The 16,794-nt window shown below is 38.7% G+C and overlaps 1 protein-coding gene across 6 annotated transcripts in view; it reads left to right on the top strand.

Moving 5' to 3' along the window:
* Positions 1–16,794, top strand: part of LOC102688417 (tumor protein p53-inducible protein 11) — a 71,938-nt gene that overhangs the window by 44,496 nt on the left and 10,648 nt on the right. For all 6 annotated transcript variants that reach the window (XM_069181602.1, XM_006642476.3, XM_015338448.2 and 3 more), the window contains exons 2-4: positions 4,193–4,353; positions 15,088–15,146; positions 15,679–15,727. In XM_069181602.1, the coding sequence (XP_069037703.1) occupies positions 4,225–4,353; positions 15,088–15,146; positions 15,679–15,727 (237 nt within the window). In that variant the 5' untranslated portion in view covers positions 4,193–4,224. The remainder of the gene's footprint in view (positions 1–4,192; positions 4,354–15,087; positions 15,147–15,678; positions 15,728–16,794) is intronic.

The following is a 16,794-nucleotide window of genomic DNA, read 5'->3' as shown; positions in this document are numbered from 1 at the left end:
GACATTGACTTAAGGTCTCTGATGTCCCAGAGGTCTTTGTCATTTGTGCTATTCCTATAGGTAAAATTTGAAATGGGTTACCAGTTACCAGTCAAGGGTTTCCAGTTAAATTGGTTTTGTTTAGCATTTCATGCAGCTATTGTTGAATGGACATCACTTTGAGTTTACAGAATAAGCACTATAGTGTTCAGCAGGATTTTCTGCTTTATAAATAGTTTGCTTTCTTGTTTTGGTTCAGTAGCTAAAATGAATTTATTTCTGGCCTGTCTTTGTGTAGACTTTTAAGGAATTTGTGCATGTCTGCTAGGGTGAGCATGAGAGAGTTATTTTTGATGACCCTTGTGAGCTGTGAGCTGTTTGACAATAATAAGATGACCATATTGTTTGTTGGTGCTGTTCATTAAAGTAGAGTGTAAAGAGTCATATCTAAATTGTAATTAGACTGAGTTTGTTTCCCAACAGGCTTTTCAGCCACTGGCTTGAAATGTGCAGTAGTCAACTCACCCAGACATTCAGAATTATTAATGTGGTGGAAACTAATTAAACAGAATAGAGGTCAGTAGGAAAGTACTGTACTGTCAGTTATGCCTTAAAGCTTTGGTACTATTGTAGTTGCAAATGTCATTCTAGTGCAAGTAAATGTCTTGTCAGAGAGTTTTTTGTCCATAGCTTATCACTTCATGAATAAAAACATGTTTTGTGTTGTCTTTGTAAATCAAAGCTACAAACTTCAGATTTTTCAAAAGATTAAATATTTGTCATAGTCATAGTCCATGACTGATCATTTTATAAAACCAATATGAATGTACAGCAAACATTTATAAAACGGGGTAATGATTAAGTCTTTAATACAAAGATTTATGGCCTAGCTGCAGCCTGTTAGAAATTTCACCATGCATTGTGTTTGACAGACAGCTACACTGGCAGTACACAAAAGATGAATGTGGCTAAGCTCTTGAAGTGAAACATGGAAGGATAAATGCTTTTCTGCTTGAACACTTTATGTATCAGTGTTTGTTATAAATAAACACACAGTATTGTGTACTTTGTGTGCAAACCTACAAGGCTCTCTGAAATACATTAAATATTTCAGTTATGATCAAATTGGTACTTCATATTCAGCTGAACAGCAAAAGCAGTACAGACAGTAGCTTTATAATGCGTCACTGTTGTTTCACATCTTTATTTAGTTTGGCATTATACTGTATTATTGCCCTTTAAAGCAACAAAGATCACCATTACACTGTCACTTACAGAAATTGTGAAAAGCTCTTACTGTAGTGCTGGGAAATTAATTGTCTTAATATTTCTTAAAATATTGAACCAGCTCTTCCTTTTGTTTCCTCAAGCATTGTAAAGGACTGTGTCAGCAGCAGTTTAATACTCTTCAGAGCGTAACAAAGGAGATACATGCTTTTCATAAATAAAGCTTTTAGAGATAATTAACAAATGGAGGTATAGACTTGTAGAGATTCTGCACATAGAACTCAAGCATATATTTTATTAGCAGTAGCCTACAAATATTATTCTTAAATGCCTGTATAAGGTACTTTTTCTTTGTAACCTGCACATAAGTCATCAGATCTGGGAAATATGACCACCCCTAACCATAGCATCCTGCTTTGTAAAATATGTTAAAAAACATGACTCTATAAAGACTTTCCTGATGGCCTAGTTGCATATCACCAACTGCAGAATAGGCATTAACAGTATTTTACTGATTGGTACTTTCTTGGCTCAACTGGGGGGTTTTTGTGGTTTATCTTACATCACACAGCACAAGAAGACGACTTGGAAGTTTGTTGTCTATTGCTAATTGAATAATTTTGTTAATTTGTGTTTAGCACAAATGTGTTAGGTATTATGTTTAATAGGAGTAGGAGCCTTAATGGTTAGCTGCAACAGGTCTTGGGGGGCATTTGCCTTTCAATACTGTCGTTTCTAAATTTAGAAATGTGCTTAGCGGTTTCTAAAAACTTTTCGGGTTTTAAATGAGACGAGGAGTAAATCAAGACCGAGAGGCAGTTTTTTTTTTGGTACCGAAGAGGCGCTTTCTGCTGCGGTTTCCGGGGGGGGAGGGGGGAGGCCTGGCGGCTGCGCGCGGCGGAACGGGAGACGGAGCCCGAGCGGGAGAGGCGGGTGCGCGTGTGCTCTCCCGGTCCCGAGCGCACGGGACAGGTTTCACCGCGGCTGGTGTGCGCGCAGCCGCTTCTGGGAGGGAAGCAGGAGATCTGATCCTTGTGCAGCTCGACTTCTCTTTGCACCATTTTTGTTCCATGTTTCAGCTTTAGCAAGGGAACAATGTCGTCATTATGGTGTCCTGGGCCATGTTTTCCCATGCCGTGATTTATTCCCCCATTTGAAATGTTTTATTGCTCAAGACATGCCTGCACATTTGAAATGTCCCACACCTACAGATTTCAGACGTTCCTGTTGATGTGTAGTTGTTTGTTGGTTATAGTTTCTACTTATTAAGTATAAGTAGAAATTGTTTGCATTTACAGTAAGTGTTGGGTCTTCCGCTTCTGTGCGGTGCATGCCTGGTTTTACCAAAAAGAGAAGACAGTATCTGGAAATATGTGACACTTGTTTTTGTGTGCGAGGTGCTGGTCTCTAGAGACATTGACTTACGAATGTTTATATATGTCATGGATTTACAGGGCCTGTGCTGTGTCAGAAAAAGCACGGTTCAAAGCACATAATTGATGTTTTGGGCAAAGCCTCTGTGTGTGTGTGTGCGCACCAGACTGCGCTGATCTCAGAGGTGGAAGCTGGTGATTATGATTGGTGTGGCTTGAAGCTGAAACGCGTGCCGGGCGCTCAGCCTGGCTCGGTGTCTCACTGGGTTTTACTGACTGGAGGTTCTGTACCTGCTCTCCATGGTGTTTCATCTCTCCCAATTCCTCCTGCCTACCTCAAAATCCATTCGCATTTCTCACAACAGCTCCACGCTGGAGATGCACTTAACAGCTGGGCCCCACTCTTACATGTGCAACTGTGCATTATGTTAGGAACCCTCCCTGTTTTGCTGTAAATAATTGAATGCATTGCTGTATTACTTCTTTCCATACCTTTTTAAATTTCTGGTTTTGAATTCAGAAGTGTGTTTTCTAAAACTGGCCCTCTTTTCTGTTGTAATCATCTGGGAGGACTTCTGGAAACATCCTTTGAAGAGGCAACATTATAAGTCTGATCTCTGTAAGAAATTCCCAGATGCATGCTGGTACAGTGTGTGTGGTGCTCTTAGTGAAACTATGCAATATTGTTTTCTGCCAAGAGGCTGAAGGCTTTTCTTCACAGAGCAGGTCTTTCAGAGCATCTCGGAGAGCAAGTAATTCTTCCCTTCTTATCGCAGAAATGCACTCTTCCCCCCCCCCCCACAGTAGCCGCCTGGCTTCTATTAAAAAAGTTGGGGAAGGAAATAGCAGCACCTGCTGCACATAAATTTACACAATATTTTGGTCTAAAGCCGCAAAGACTAATAGATTCTTCACTTGTTCTAAGATAGGTTTCAACCACTAAAATCTTCCCCTCCTGAGTAAGTAGATGTAAAAGATACTTTTTTTTTTCTTGAGACAAGTTGCATGCGTTGAACCAACAAAGTAGAATATGGAAATAAAATATGCACTCATAGCACTTTTAATATCCTGGAATCTTAAGTGTTCTTGTCATCTGTAAGTCATGTTTTATTGCCAACCTTTCATGGAACATCTAGAAATTCAGCGTATTTCTGTATTTTCTATATTCTGTACGTGCAGGACATTGAATGCAGTACGTAGGATATGAGTTGTATTTTTGATGACATTATACCTCTGAGTTTAGCAGAGTTTTAAGATCAGCATGGTAATGTTACAAAAAATGTAACTAGTCTCCTAGAAAAAGTATTTTCGGGATTCTGAGGCTTTTCATAGGCCACTGTCCATACAGTACGTATTCTAAGTGTGGAAATATTTTAAGATCTTCAATGTTTTTTGTGCAGAGGCTGTAGCATTTGAATAGATTTTTTTTTTATTGGATGTTGGTGGTGGTTGTTTCCTCACATCGCAGGGATGTCTAGGAACTGGGACATTCATACCTCCGCACATACGCAGTGTGACTTAGCTGTCTTATCTGACTGATGTGTAAGTGGGAGAGGTGGGCAGTGAAGCGTGGGGCTGTTGTGTCAGTGACACTCTGCCTTCTGTGTCCCCAGCGTCTCTGGAGTGCTGGTCAGCAGCGACATACATGGCTACCAAACCTCACCCCCCCTTGATGAAGAAGCACAGCCAGACGGACCTGGTCAGCCGCCTGAAAACCCGCAAAATCCTGGGAGTAGGAGGAGAAGACGATGATGGAGAAGTACACAGGTCTAAGGTCAGGGGACCCTGCTGTCTTTTGTGAGAGTTTTAAAATTGCTGTTAAAAAACTGTAAAACAGTAGAACGTCCACTGCATAGCAGTTTGAGCTATTTACACTCGAGCAGAAGGCACATGTGTAAATCTGAGCTGACCAAACAGAAATACAATGTTTTTCTTAGTAATTGTATTCAGTATAAGATAAGGAAACCAAACTGTCCAGTGTGTAGTTTTAAATAAGCAACTGCAGCTTAGAAAACAGGGCGTATTTGTCTTCCAGTAAAAGAAGTTTAGACGGTTTTACTTTAATATACAATAATCAAGGCCTAGAACCTATAGCTGGAACCTTTTTTCCCCTTTATAAATGACTTGAGCATGTTTGTATATATATATAATTCAATTTATAAACACTGTTGTTGTAATCTGAAAATATCAAAAACACAAAGAATGTCTTTTCAAGCTTGCTACATACTGTAACCAAAACTATTACTTGCAACTAATGCTTTAATAATATAGTATATCAAGATGCTGGCTGGCAATCAAATGGGGGAAAATGACCAAAAAAAGCATTAAGCTGTAGTGGTTTAGAACTAAAATATTCCACTTAAAACGTTTAAGAGAAGGTTAAGAATCCACACTGTGTTGATTTTATTTTAAAATTATTCGCTGTATTATTTTGATTGGAAGGATAATCACATGTGAGTCAATAGTAGCAGCAATTCTGAATCAATGTGATTTTTACCTGAGTGATACCTGAGTAACTACATTTCAAGCCAATACGTGCTCTACTGAGGAACTGAATGAGAAGTTTGATTTCATCTGCCACACTTCAGAGGGTTTTGGAGAAATTGACTGTAACCTTGTAGAATGTCATTAGAAGAGAACATACAGTATGCACACACATGGTGACATGTTCTGTGGACTTGTAGTATGTAAGAGTAGTTTGCATTTTAATTCAGTGTACAGACCTACTAACTTTGCATAGCTCTGCCATTGCACTGATTTTTTTATAGCACATATTTATGAAATATAAAAATCATTAACATGAAAAAGAAGCAAAGGTTTGTAAAATGGAAATACAACACAGCAAAAGTGACATCTCTTTTTACGAAATATCATTTTAAGACAAAATTATTCAAATCCATATTTAGTCAAAAATCAAACAAAGAGCATGTTTCTTGGCTGCATTTTGGCTCATCCCCTCCCCTTGAATAAAGAGTACAGCAATAGACCCAGTTAGCTTTTATCATCGGGGTGGAAGGTACAGTATATAACATAATGAAGTCCAGCAACAGCATCAAAGAGTTTGGCCAGATGTCTATTCTAACTACAGAGTATGGAGGACATTGCTGCCACATTGTCCTAAAAACCATCGTTTACGATGTCTGACCCCAATCACAAGTGAAGTTGCACTGTTAGTCAACTCTGCTAAATGTGTAGAAGTAGTTCTGGAAGTAATTGTAGAAGTAATTGTCAAAGGCTGTGTGAGCTGCTGTGAAGACATTCTGCATGACTGTAAAAACATTGAAGTAGCTCGCGTCCAATATATATTTTAAAGAAAATCAGACTAACTTATCATCAAGTAACCATCTGAACTGATGTTGCTTAACTCGGATTTCCTAATTACTGGAATATGTTCTATGTTCTAAACCTAGTTATAGAAGGGCATCACCTTTTTTGAATGAATCTTTGGTAAAGGCTAATGTGCGTCATATTTATGTAAATACTCCCTACTGCCTACACCGCGGATATTGTAGCTCTGCCACACAGAAAGACCAGACCTTTGCCATGGTAGAGTTTCACACTGTCTAGCTTTCAGAGGGGGGTGACACCCACAATGTAAATCTCTTGGTGCCTTAGCCCTGGTGGGTGTACATGTGCTTCTCTTCTCAGCTTCAAAAATTAAAATACTCCTTCCAGCACATGCTGATTATTCTCTAATTTGGATGATGAGATGTATCTCCCCAGAGATAAGAGCAAAAGGGATTTCAACAATACAGCGAAGAAGGATATACATTCTTCTAATACATTTTCTAATACTTGCAATTCTAAAATACAGCAGATACTGCATGGTGTAGGAGTTGTGTGAATTTATTGGCCCAATTTATAGGTTGTAACAGTAAATTGCGTGAGCTTTTCTTTGCTATTAGTAATCAATCAGCTGAATAACAGACAGTCTGCACACTACAGATTCAAAATACACAGAATGCATTTAATACCACATGTGTACATAAAAACAATCAATGGAAATACATGAAACAGTCTGCCTAGATACAAACAGCAGATCATTCACTTGAGGGTTACCAAGATATAATGGATGTCAAGATTACAAAGAGATACAAACACAAGGATTACGCATTTGGTATAAAATTGATTATGTTCAAGTAGGTAGCTGCGTCAGCATGCGTAGGCTGCAAGGGAACAGGTATCGGGTTTATTCCGTGCTGAGAAGAAAAGAAAGGAAACACAACACTTCAGCTGTGGAGCCTTCTTCGGGTGTGAGAAAGACGGGGTAGACGACAGATTAAATAGCACAGGAGAACAAAAGATGGGAAAGTGGAGGAGAGTGGATGAAAGGCCACTCAGGAAGTGCAAAGTGGAGAGGGGTGGAGAAAGGTGTGGAGTCAAAACCTGCATGAGAATAGAGAAGATTACACAAAAATAAGTCTGTCATTGAGAGAAGGGGGGAGGTGTGAACCCAGTTTCAGGATGAGTTTCGTTTCTGTTGTCTTTCAGCTGTGGGAGTTGAGAAACCCTTCTTTGAAAACAGAGGCAGAGAGATCAGCGTGATCATGGCTGTCCGAGGTGAAATGAGAAACTACGGGCTTGGAAAAATTGATTATACTAACTTATTAGTATCATAAGAAGACTCTTCATGCAAATACTCATAAGTAAATACTGTTATTTAGATATATTAAATTGATATCAAACATTTGAATTGTCTAAATCGATAATGTTGAATAGTGAAATACTCATCCAACAGTCATGCACTCTTAACGCCCGTGCAGAAGGAGAAGGGATGAACTGACAGGGCCTGTCTAACTGTCTAATGTCCAATCAGTGCTCTGCAGGCCCAGTACCAACCAGTCCTGGTGCAGCATCCGAATGTTAGAGAGAAAGAGAAGCTGGGGCTGTAGCCTCATGTTCTCTTCAAGAGGCTAGCTTTGAGCTGAACTAGGAAAACATTTGTAGACAAGGGTGACTGCCTTTTTAACTGGGGAAAATAAGGTAAGGGGTTGGCCAAGTGGTCACCAGGTGGAGTGGCTGTTTACACCCTGTAGAGCCCTGATTCGTCTGTCTTCTTTTGGGCGATTGATTGTGACTTGTGTCTTAAAGGCCATCGTCCAGATGTGCCCATAACTCTCTGCTACACACCCAGGTTCCAGGTGTGGACATCCATCATGGGAAGCACTGCCCTGGGTTCAGTGACTCTCCTGAGAGATGCTTGTTATCAATCAAGCTCATCTCCCCTGCATTCCTGCATGCAAGGATCAATAGGCTATTCTGTAGCTCAGACCACAGGGTGGGGCCTGACTGAAAATCCACAGCAGCACTTAATTCTGTGGTTCATTCATTAGCATTGAACACGGAATCACATAATTTTTGGTAATCTTTATGATACAATATGCGTCCCTCAGATTGCAACCTCAACAGACAGCACCAATGAGTTTAAATGTACGGTACTTGGAATCCTTTCTTCTGAGCACATTCAGGGTGCATTGATCCTGTTTCCTGAACCCTGAACAGTTTGAGGTTATACAGTAGTTGGTTTTACTAATAGTGGTTTCTGTCTCCCTGAGCTGTTGTCAGTTTTGGTTTATACAGTACATTAGCCTTTGAGTTTGTTTGAGTTTACCTTCTGATGAAAGATTTCAAGATTGCAGTGCCTGTAAACAAGTGAAGGACAGTCTCACATTTATATCATTATATCATATCTACTGATATTTGTGATTCTCTGTGAATAAGTTTGGTGTAGGAAAGAAATGATTAAATTTGCTAAATCGTTTGAGTTAGATGTTCTGTACGTGTGTGCATACCAGATCTACAGATACCGTTTGGTAACATTGTTTGAGACCAACAGAAGGGCAATCCTCAAGAGCTTGTGTTTGTTAAATTTGAGAAACCTGGATGTCCACACACAGCTGTAGTAGCTATGTGTTTGGAGAGTCACATCAGTGAAGCTTTCATCTCACTTTTGTAGATAAGGAACAGACGCCAATGGTGTAGTATCTTCTCATTTTTAAGTGGTGAGATAATTCCCTGCCAGAGCTGGAGCATAGTAAGTCCAAGTCTCACGCTTTGCATTCTAAAATGTATGTTCTGATGTTTTATTATCCTGAATCATTCATGGGCATGAAACCTAATCTAAATGACTTGAGATACAGGGAGAGGACAGAGGTCTTCTCCTGAGTTTCACCCCGCTCTTGATTTAAAACCAGGTGTAGGAGTAGCCCTGTACATTTTAGGGCCTGGAAACAGACGCACAACGTAATGCACATGCCAGTGCTGGTTAAGATTCTAAAATGCTGAAATGTGATCCACTGAATTACATTTTAAGCCTAAAATATCAAGATGGTAGGTAAGAGCAGAATGGACCAAGGTTGCCAAGAAAGGGAAGGGGGAAGAGAGCCGTCTGATGAAAGATTTGAGTGATAAATTGCAGTTCCTGTAAACAAAGGAAGGAAACAGTCTAACAAGCCTTCCCCTTCACTTTTCCTGCAAGGTGGCTTCCTGCTTTTCCCTCTGAGCATCCTAAGAATTGAAACTCCCGATTTCCCCCCTGACAAAAGAAATAGACGTCCTTTCCTTCCTCACTGCAGCTGCGTGCAAGTTTGTTTCCCAGCAGGGCAGAAGGCGAAGTGCAGGGGTATTTTTGGTGTGACTCAATGGACAGTTTTATTGTTCCACCTTAGCTACGTACAGTATATACTCCCACGCCTCCCTCACACAAATATATGAAGACACATGTACACACAGCTCCGGGCCTGGAAAATTCCTCTCTCTCTCATTCTCTCTGTGCCCACTCCTTGTTATTTAGAGCAGCCTCATTGAAACGTCAATAAACGGATGCTGAAACGTGTGTCAGTAGATTTGGGGCTGAATATTGAATCCCTTTCTTGAAGTTTCTTTTCTCCCAAAACCACATTTTACCTGTGGCCATTCCATTGTGCATAATATATGTATATACACAGGCACTGCAGCTATTCCCACAACAACTAATATGTGAAAGATTCGGAACAGTACGAGGAAAATTGCATTGCTCAATGCACAAAGGATTGTAAGTGTAAGCGCTGAGGAAAAAGTTTTCTGCTGCGTGCCAGAAGGATATCTTCACCGATGTATGGTTTGTAATGGAATACTACTGCTAGTGAAGTTCTGTATACCACCTCTGCAGTCCAAACCTACAAAACCTACAAAAAAAGAAGTTACAGTATTATAGTGTACCTTAGAAGCAAGGAAAAAAAAACTTCTAAGAAAGCTTCTCTTTTAGTAAGCAAAACTAAAAAATATATATATGTAAAAAAACATATAAAGAATAAAATCCATTATTTTAGCATTGAGGGACGTGTATTATCTTAATTTACTGTGAAGTGATTTTGTGCAAGGAGTAATTTGGGATGTGGGAAAGGAAAGTTACATTATGGTGGCATGACTGGTCTACCAAGTGGATTCTCTGTCCATTCACCCATCTTCAATCCACTTTTCCTGGGAGACTCACAGCCGAGAGGATAGATTTTTAATAGCTGTTATACTACATTACATTTCTGATCAGTTACAATTTAATAGATCCAAATAAATTAGAATTTATTAAATTATAATTTGTCATTTGGAAATCAAATTTGCTTTCCTAATAGCCATGCTATACAGTAGCAAAATCATTAGCTTTGATTTCATTAGGTTGAGGCTCATTCACATAAAGCCTCTGTATTGTTGAACACATTATCACACCTGTTTCTTTCCAGTGTGTTTTGAAGGGGTTGAAGTGGGACTAAAAGGTCTTTGTTCGTCTTTGTTCTTCTTGTCTCTTTTGACAGTATTCTTCAAGCTTTGTATGAAATGTATTTTAGCAATCCTGAAAGCAGTACTTGGTACATTTGGAATAATCAATGTCTTAGGATGAAAACCTAAATCAATTTATTGAGTGTGTCAAGTCCAAGTGGAAGGGTATTGCAGTTAAAAAAAAATACAAAAGAACAATATAATTTTTTGGAACAAAATGCTAATTATTCTACCCTGAAGGCTGGAGAGCTGTGAGACCTTCTTTCCTTCTTTGTTTTATGTTAACTGCTAGAAAAAAATGAAGATAAAAGCTTGAAATAGTGTTTATCAAAGGTTATGCTGCTTATTTTGTGTCAGAGATGGATTTTGGCATGTTAGACTGGGTTCAACATTTCCCCTGCACTCAGCTATCAGCTAATCTCATTTTCACACTTCCATGTAATCTGTCCTTTACCTTTTTACCTAATTAACCCCTTTACCCACCCCCACCCCCCCTTCCTCACCTCTTCACTGTTTTGTCTTTCTCTCTGTCTGCTGTCTCCTTGTGCTCTGTACAAACCTGAAGAAAGGCTCCAGAGCCAAAACACATGAACATAAGGTTTGTGAAAAATAGGAAGTGGTTTGTTACATCTGTTTTTTTTTTTGGGGGGGGGGGGGGTTTAGTATCAGATTGATCAAAGGAACCCATCCAGTCATTTCTCAAAAATTCAGAAGAGTCAGCTTCAAAGCTATTGCTCTGAGGTTTGTTCCGAATTCTCACAAGCCTTTCTGTGAAGACTATTCCCATGTCTTTAACAAGGCTTTAAAATGCTAATTTACTACAATCTTCACTTTATATTTTAGACCTGTACTATAGAGGCAGTTAGTATTATAAGTTTAAATGGCAAAAGTATGAATTTCAAATAAAAATGAATTAGGCTTCATTAATTTTTTTCAAGTGCTACTGCTACCCAAAACAAGCCAAATGTTTATGGTAATTGTAATATTTACACTTATGCAATCCCTAAACTGGAAAGCTGTATTTGTCAATAAGCCCAAAGCTGGGGTGACGATTAGCTTTACCATGAAATTATACATCCTTTATCAGCATTTTTTAAATGTTTCCATGTCTGTAAACAGGGTTTTCATGTGAATTTAGTCCCATCTTCACTTTAAGACCTACTGTATATTGCAATTACAGTTAATGTTCTACTAATCATTGGCAGTTCTTCTGTGATACATTAAAAGTGTGGATTTTAAATCAAAACTGAAATGCAAATGAAATACCCTTAATTAAGTTGTTGAAAGCACTGCCACTGCCCAAGAACAAGTTACTGTAAATATTTATGTTGATTGTAACATTTACCCTTGTGCAAACCCTTAGCTGGAAAGATGTATGTTATTAAGCCCCTGGCTGAGGTAAGGGTTAGGCGTCCCAATAACCAAGACATCCTTTAACATTATTTTTGGATTTTTATATCTCAATCAGGAGAGAACTGCCTGCAGTGCTGTTTTTCTGTTCTTGAAGAAATCCATGGGTTTTCACTTTGTGAATGCTTTGAAGATAGCATATGCTTGAATCATGTCCTTTTTTTGTGTTATACATTCAACACTAAATAGAATTTTCTAGCCTCTCAACCCAAAGAATATAACTGGTTGCTCTTATCTGGACTGCTTCCAGATCACCAACATAAAGTTTTGTACCATGGTGACCAGAATGGTAAACAATCTAATGAGCTATTACATTTGCTTTGTACAATTTATATAGAACATCTTGATTTACAATTTACACTGTTAACTATATATCCTAACATTGTTAGTGTTTTCCTTCTTCACATTATCTAGAAAATGAAAAGAATGTAGATAGACACCTTATTTCATGAGCAGCTTCTTGAAGCTTGGTGTTTTCCACCATATACTGTATTTATAGTTTGTTTTTGCTACCAGGATGCAACACACTGCACTGCGTACATAAAATACCATCTGCCATCTGTATGCCCAGTGCTGAATCTAAACCTTTTTAAATTTCCTTTGCAGGCCCTACAATGTTTGTTAATGCTCCTCTTTTGGTATTTCATCTTCCAATTTGTGTCGCGTTAGGAAAGGCAGCGGTTCTCAAACAGATCACAGTGGTACTGTATTCCACTTGTAACCCCAATATGAACATTCACCCCTCATTTTTGCTTTTTTCTATTCTTTAACCAGTTCAGAATATCCATGTCCCTGAATGCCTACCACCTGCAAGTTGAGAATGATTATTTTTTGTGTGTGGAAAATAATCAAAGTCTTTTGGAAAATCTAAAGAGATGCTCTCTGTCACACCCAGGCTGGGAGCGGATCCGGTCCTGCCGTTGCCAGGGGTGACCAGCACATTCATAAGGGATTCAGCCTTCCGCCAGCCCCGTGCAAACGGGATCTCAATTAGACCAATTACTTATCAATCTCGGGCATCAGTCCACCGACCAGTCATCCCATTTACTGGGCTAATGGGGTCTAATGGAGGCAGGGCTTTCCACTAGACTGGCACTCTGACATTTGAACTCTAACTGTGTTCAGGCCACTGCTTACACGTATGATGGTTCTGGGGGTTCCCGCCCTTGCCACTCCTGCCCTGCCAGTTCGCCCCTCACTGCCTGGGCTCGAACCCGGGTCTCCGGCGTCACGCAACAGGGAACTTGCCGGCTGAGCTAAAGGAGAACTCCCCCAGCCCAGGCGGCTGAGATCCCGGTTATACGCAGGGGTATAATTCCTTTCACACGCCTCTTTAAACCCCAGATTTTCCCTTAATATTCAGCAAGCTAACACAATTTTCTGCTCTAACCCTTTCAGTAATATGTCTCACTAACCCAAGGAAAGACATCTGTTGTTTGAGTGTGGAAACTCTGCCATTCTCTGTGCAGTGGGTGTTGGTCAAAAGAAACAGTAACCAGAGAGCACTGCTGAAAACCATGTTGAAGTGCATTTAAAACCAGGAACTGGAGGTTATTTTTTACCCAAAGGACTTTGGGAGTGTAGAACAAGCTGCCCAGCCATATTGTTGAAGCCAGTATCCCAATTTCAATCAAGAAATAATTGGATGGGATGTTTGCATAACCTGCTCTGACCACCTCTCATTTGTAACCTTTCTTAGGTTCTTAGCAGTGGCGATCCCAAACACATTCTCTTCAGAAATATCCCTGCCTGTCACAAGACACAGTTCTCTTCCCTGTTCTCAAACACTGTCAGCTGTGCAGTGCTTTACTATTCTGATCCAATGGATTTTCTGAATAACAGATGCATTTATCCCCTGAGGCAAATTTTCAAGCACTCCAGAAACTTTAACACTAAATTTAATTTTTTCTTAGACCTTCTAGGCTTTTGGGGACAGTGATTCCTTTGTTTATTTGGAACTGGAATCCTTGTGTATCTCCTTTGATACTGTGGTGATTTCTCTTAGGATTATGACAGGTTTGGAGTAACAGTCATGATGAAATATGTGACCTTTTTGCTAAAATGTGTGCTATCTGTATATGTTACTATTAGTCTCCCTTCCTCACACACTGATGCCTGTTGGTGTCGTAAAGAATTTAACAGTTAAACACACGAGAGCATGCAGCACACACTTAGTCTACCTTGTAATGAGAAAAACAAAGTGAAGTTGCAGAGGCTCTGAACAACTTAACAAGCCTGAGTTTATTTATTTCAAATGGAATTTGTTGGCATAATGCATTATATGCAGAAACAACATAGATCAGGCATGGTCTATTGTCTATCATTAGGTCATGAAGTCAATGTTGAATGAACAATAGAAATAAAACGGTGTTCTCAAACCTGGAAAATAAGTCTAAAATGTATACCTCATCATTAGTGTGTTTCAATGCCATGTCATGAGATCTGTAACTCTAGAGGCAAGAGTTGACAGTTTCATTCAGTTTTAACAAACATGTTGTGTTCTCTAGAATACTGATACATGTCATAACAGATTTCTGGAGCAGAGATGGTTGGCTTTTGCACCAAACCTTAGAAGATGCAGTCAATTTTCTCATTGATGCCATTCGTAAATTATTTAAATGTGGGAATTTAACACCAAAAGTGCTATTATTATATATATATATGTAATATGTATATAACAGTACAACTTGTAAATACAGAAATATGCAGAATTAAATGTGACATTCTTTACTTTTGCCTCATATTCCCCTTTTTATCTCAAATCCAAATTATTTGACTATACAGCAAAAATAGCAATTTTAAGTTCACTGAGCCAATACTGTGGAAAGCACTATAGCTGGATGTTATGCTGTTCTGATTAGAATATGAACTACCTTAAATATATAATAGCATCAACATCAGTTTCAATGTATCAACAGTGTGCTAAGATTAAGATAAATTCACTATTACGTATATAGGTAGAATCACAAGTGACTGGCTGTTGTGTCTCTTTGATGTACTGTACAGCACTGTATCAAGACAATGTGCTACAAAATAAAATTGGCTTGCTAAAAATAGTTTCCTATTAACAAAGCTCTCTGATGGAAGACCTTGTTAATTTAATGACTGCATAAATGTTAATCGTGATGCATGAATAAGTTAATGTCCCAAAATTAAAATCTCTTTTATAGTTACGTGCTTCTTTTTCTCAGTTATAAGCCCTGCACTGAGAGATATTGAAAGCTGCAGTCTTGGATGCAGAAGAAGAAAGTGCTTACTTCTAATTGGGGAAAATGCATTATTATTATTATTATTATTATTATTATTATTATTATTATTATTATTATTCCTGTTTGTTTTGCAGATCAGTCAAGTCCTGGGAAATGAAATAAAATTTGCAGTTCGTGAACCTTTGGGTCTCAGGTGAGAGAATCCATTTGCTTTCAGACAGTTGCACATTTGAAACATCGAGATATTAACACTGAAGACCTTGATTCCTGTGTTGCTTACTTTCTTCATTTGTTCCATGTGCTTTTCTGTACCATAGATCCTGGGTCTAGAGCTGTAGGCTCAAACCTCATGTCTTGCCAGGGTGTATGAACGACTGCCTTCATTACTGGAAGGGTTAACCCATGGTGGACTAGAAATAGTATCTCATCCAGTGGAAGTCTTTCTTTCTCAGTTTGCTTGACACTACAGAACATGGCATAGGCTCTACTGATGGCTATTTTAGGAAAATTTTGTCAAGTGAAGGTTTTATTTCTAATGAAAAGTCATATAGCATTTCAATATTGATTAAACAGTAAAGATAAATCTGGGAGATCCGGTCAGTTTTCCTGTTGGTTCATGTCTCTGGTAGTCTTGAGGTCACCTAAAATGTGTCTAGGAGTTTTGAACAGAGAATGTACAGCCTTTCCAATTGAACTTGGTTGTGTGGTATTGTTTTTTATTACAGGGTTTGGCTGCTTGTTTCAGCAGTATTGTTCACAGCTGTGGCTTTAATGGTAAGTTACCTAAATAATATGGATATATTTCTTTCTTGTAACTCTACATTGACCCCTGTTGGCTGAAACCCAGAGCAATAGGTTCCTAGTACTGGAAAACATAGTTCTTAATTTGGCAGCCCAAAATGCCTGACCTATTAGATGTTTTGTTAAAATGGGAAATTCATATTGTAGTGAAAAGTTTAGCATACAATGAGGAGCAGGCACTCAGACACATACCAATCTAATTAGCCAGTGTGGGATTGCAGTGCGTCCAGAATAATCATAGCTCACTCCCCCGCTGTCTCATTAGGTTAACAGCTTTGACACACAAGCAACTGCAAATATGAGCTGAGCTGCCAATGCAATTGTCTGGAAGGACCACAGAAGGACTCTTCTTTCAGGGAGTCTCCATTCTTTGAGAACTACTATCTGAGCTGATAGCTCTCTGACAGATGAAGTACCAAAATAATCAATTATATTACACTCTTTTCTTATTACTGTATATACAGTATATTAATAACAGTATGAATTCATTGATACAGGAAATCGAGAATACAACTTTGAGCACTTCATTGGATATAAGCAGTCATTTTTCATTACACTTATGAGAAAAGCTTACTTTAAAAAATAGAAAAGTTTTAAAAGGTTTTATGATGGTTTACAACTGAAAAAAGTCTTATTTTTAAATACTTAACATATTTTATTAGTTAACGATTGTTATATATGTATATAGTTAAATATTTTCTCTCCAAATTTAAGCCACCCTAAATCATAATCTAATCTTTAGAATCATTCAGAAATGGTTACTGAAACACTTTAAAGACATCAAATGCTACTGTGATTTTGTTAATCTTTTTTCTCTTACAAGGTGCAGTTAGTGTAAACAGATATGCTAAACTGGCACTGCTCTGCATTTCTGTCGAACATTTTTCCCCGATCACTCCTTTCTTGCAATGTGCAGAGGAGAAGACTGAATTTCTCTGTTCTAGAGCTTTTCTCACTCTTGACTTGCAAGTTGTTCGATAGTCTTTAGCGTCTGGGTCTAAACTGGGTAGGAAATATAGTGTGAAGTTAAGAGAGGGACG

The sequence above is a fragment of the Lepisosteus oculatus genome, chromosome 21 (genome assembly GCF_040954835.1).
Source record: "Lepisosteus oculatus isolate fLepOcu1 chromosome 21, fLepOcu1.hap2, whole genome shotgun sequence".
Classification (NCBI taxonomy): domain Eukaryota; kingdom Metazoa; phylum Chordata; class Actinopteri; order Semionotiformes; family Lepisosteidae; genus Lepisosteus; species Lepisosteus oculatus.
The sequence above is the reverse complement of the archived record's forward strand: the minus strand, read 5'-3'. Positions and strand labels throughout refer to the sequence as shown.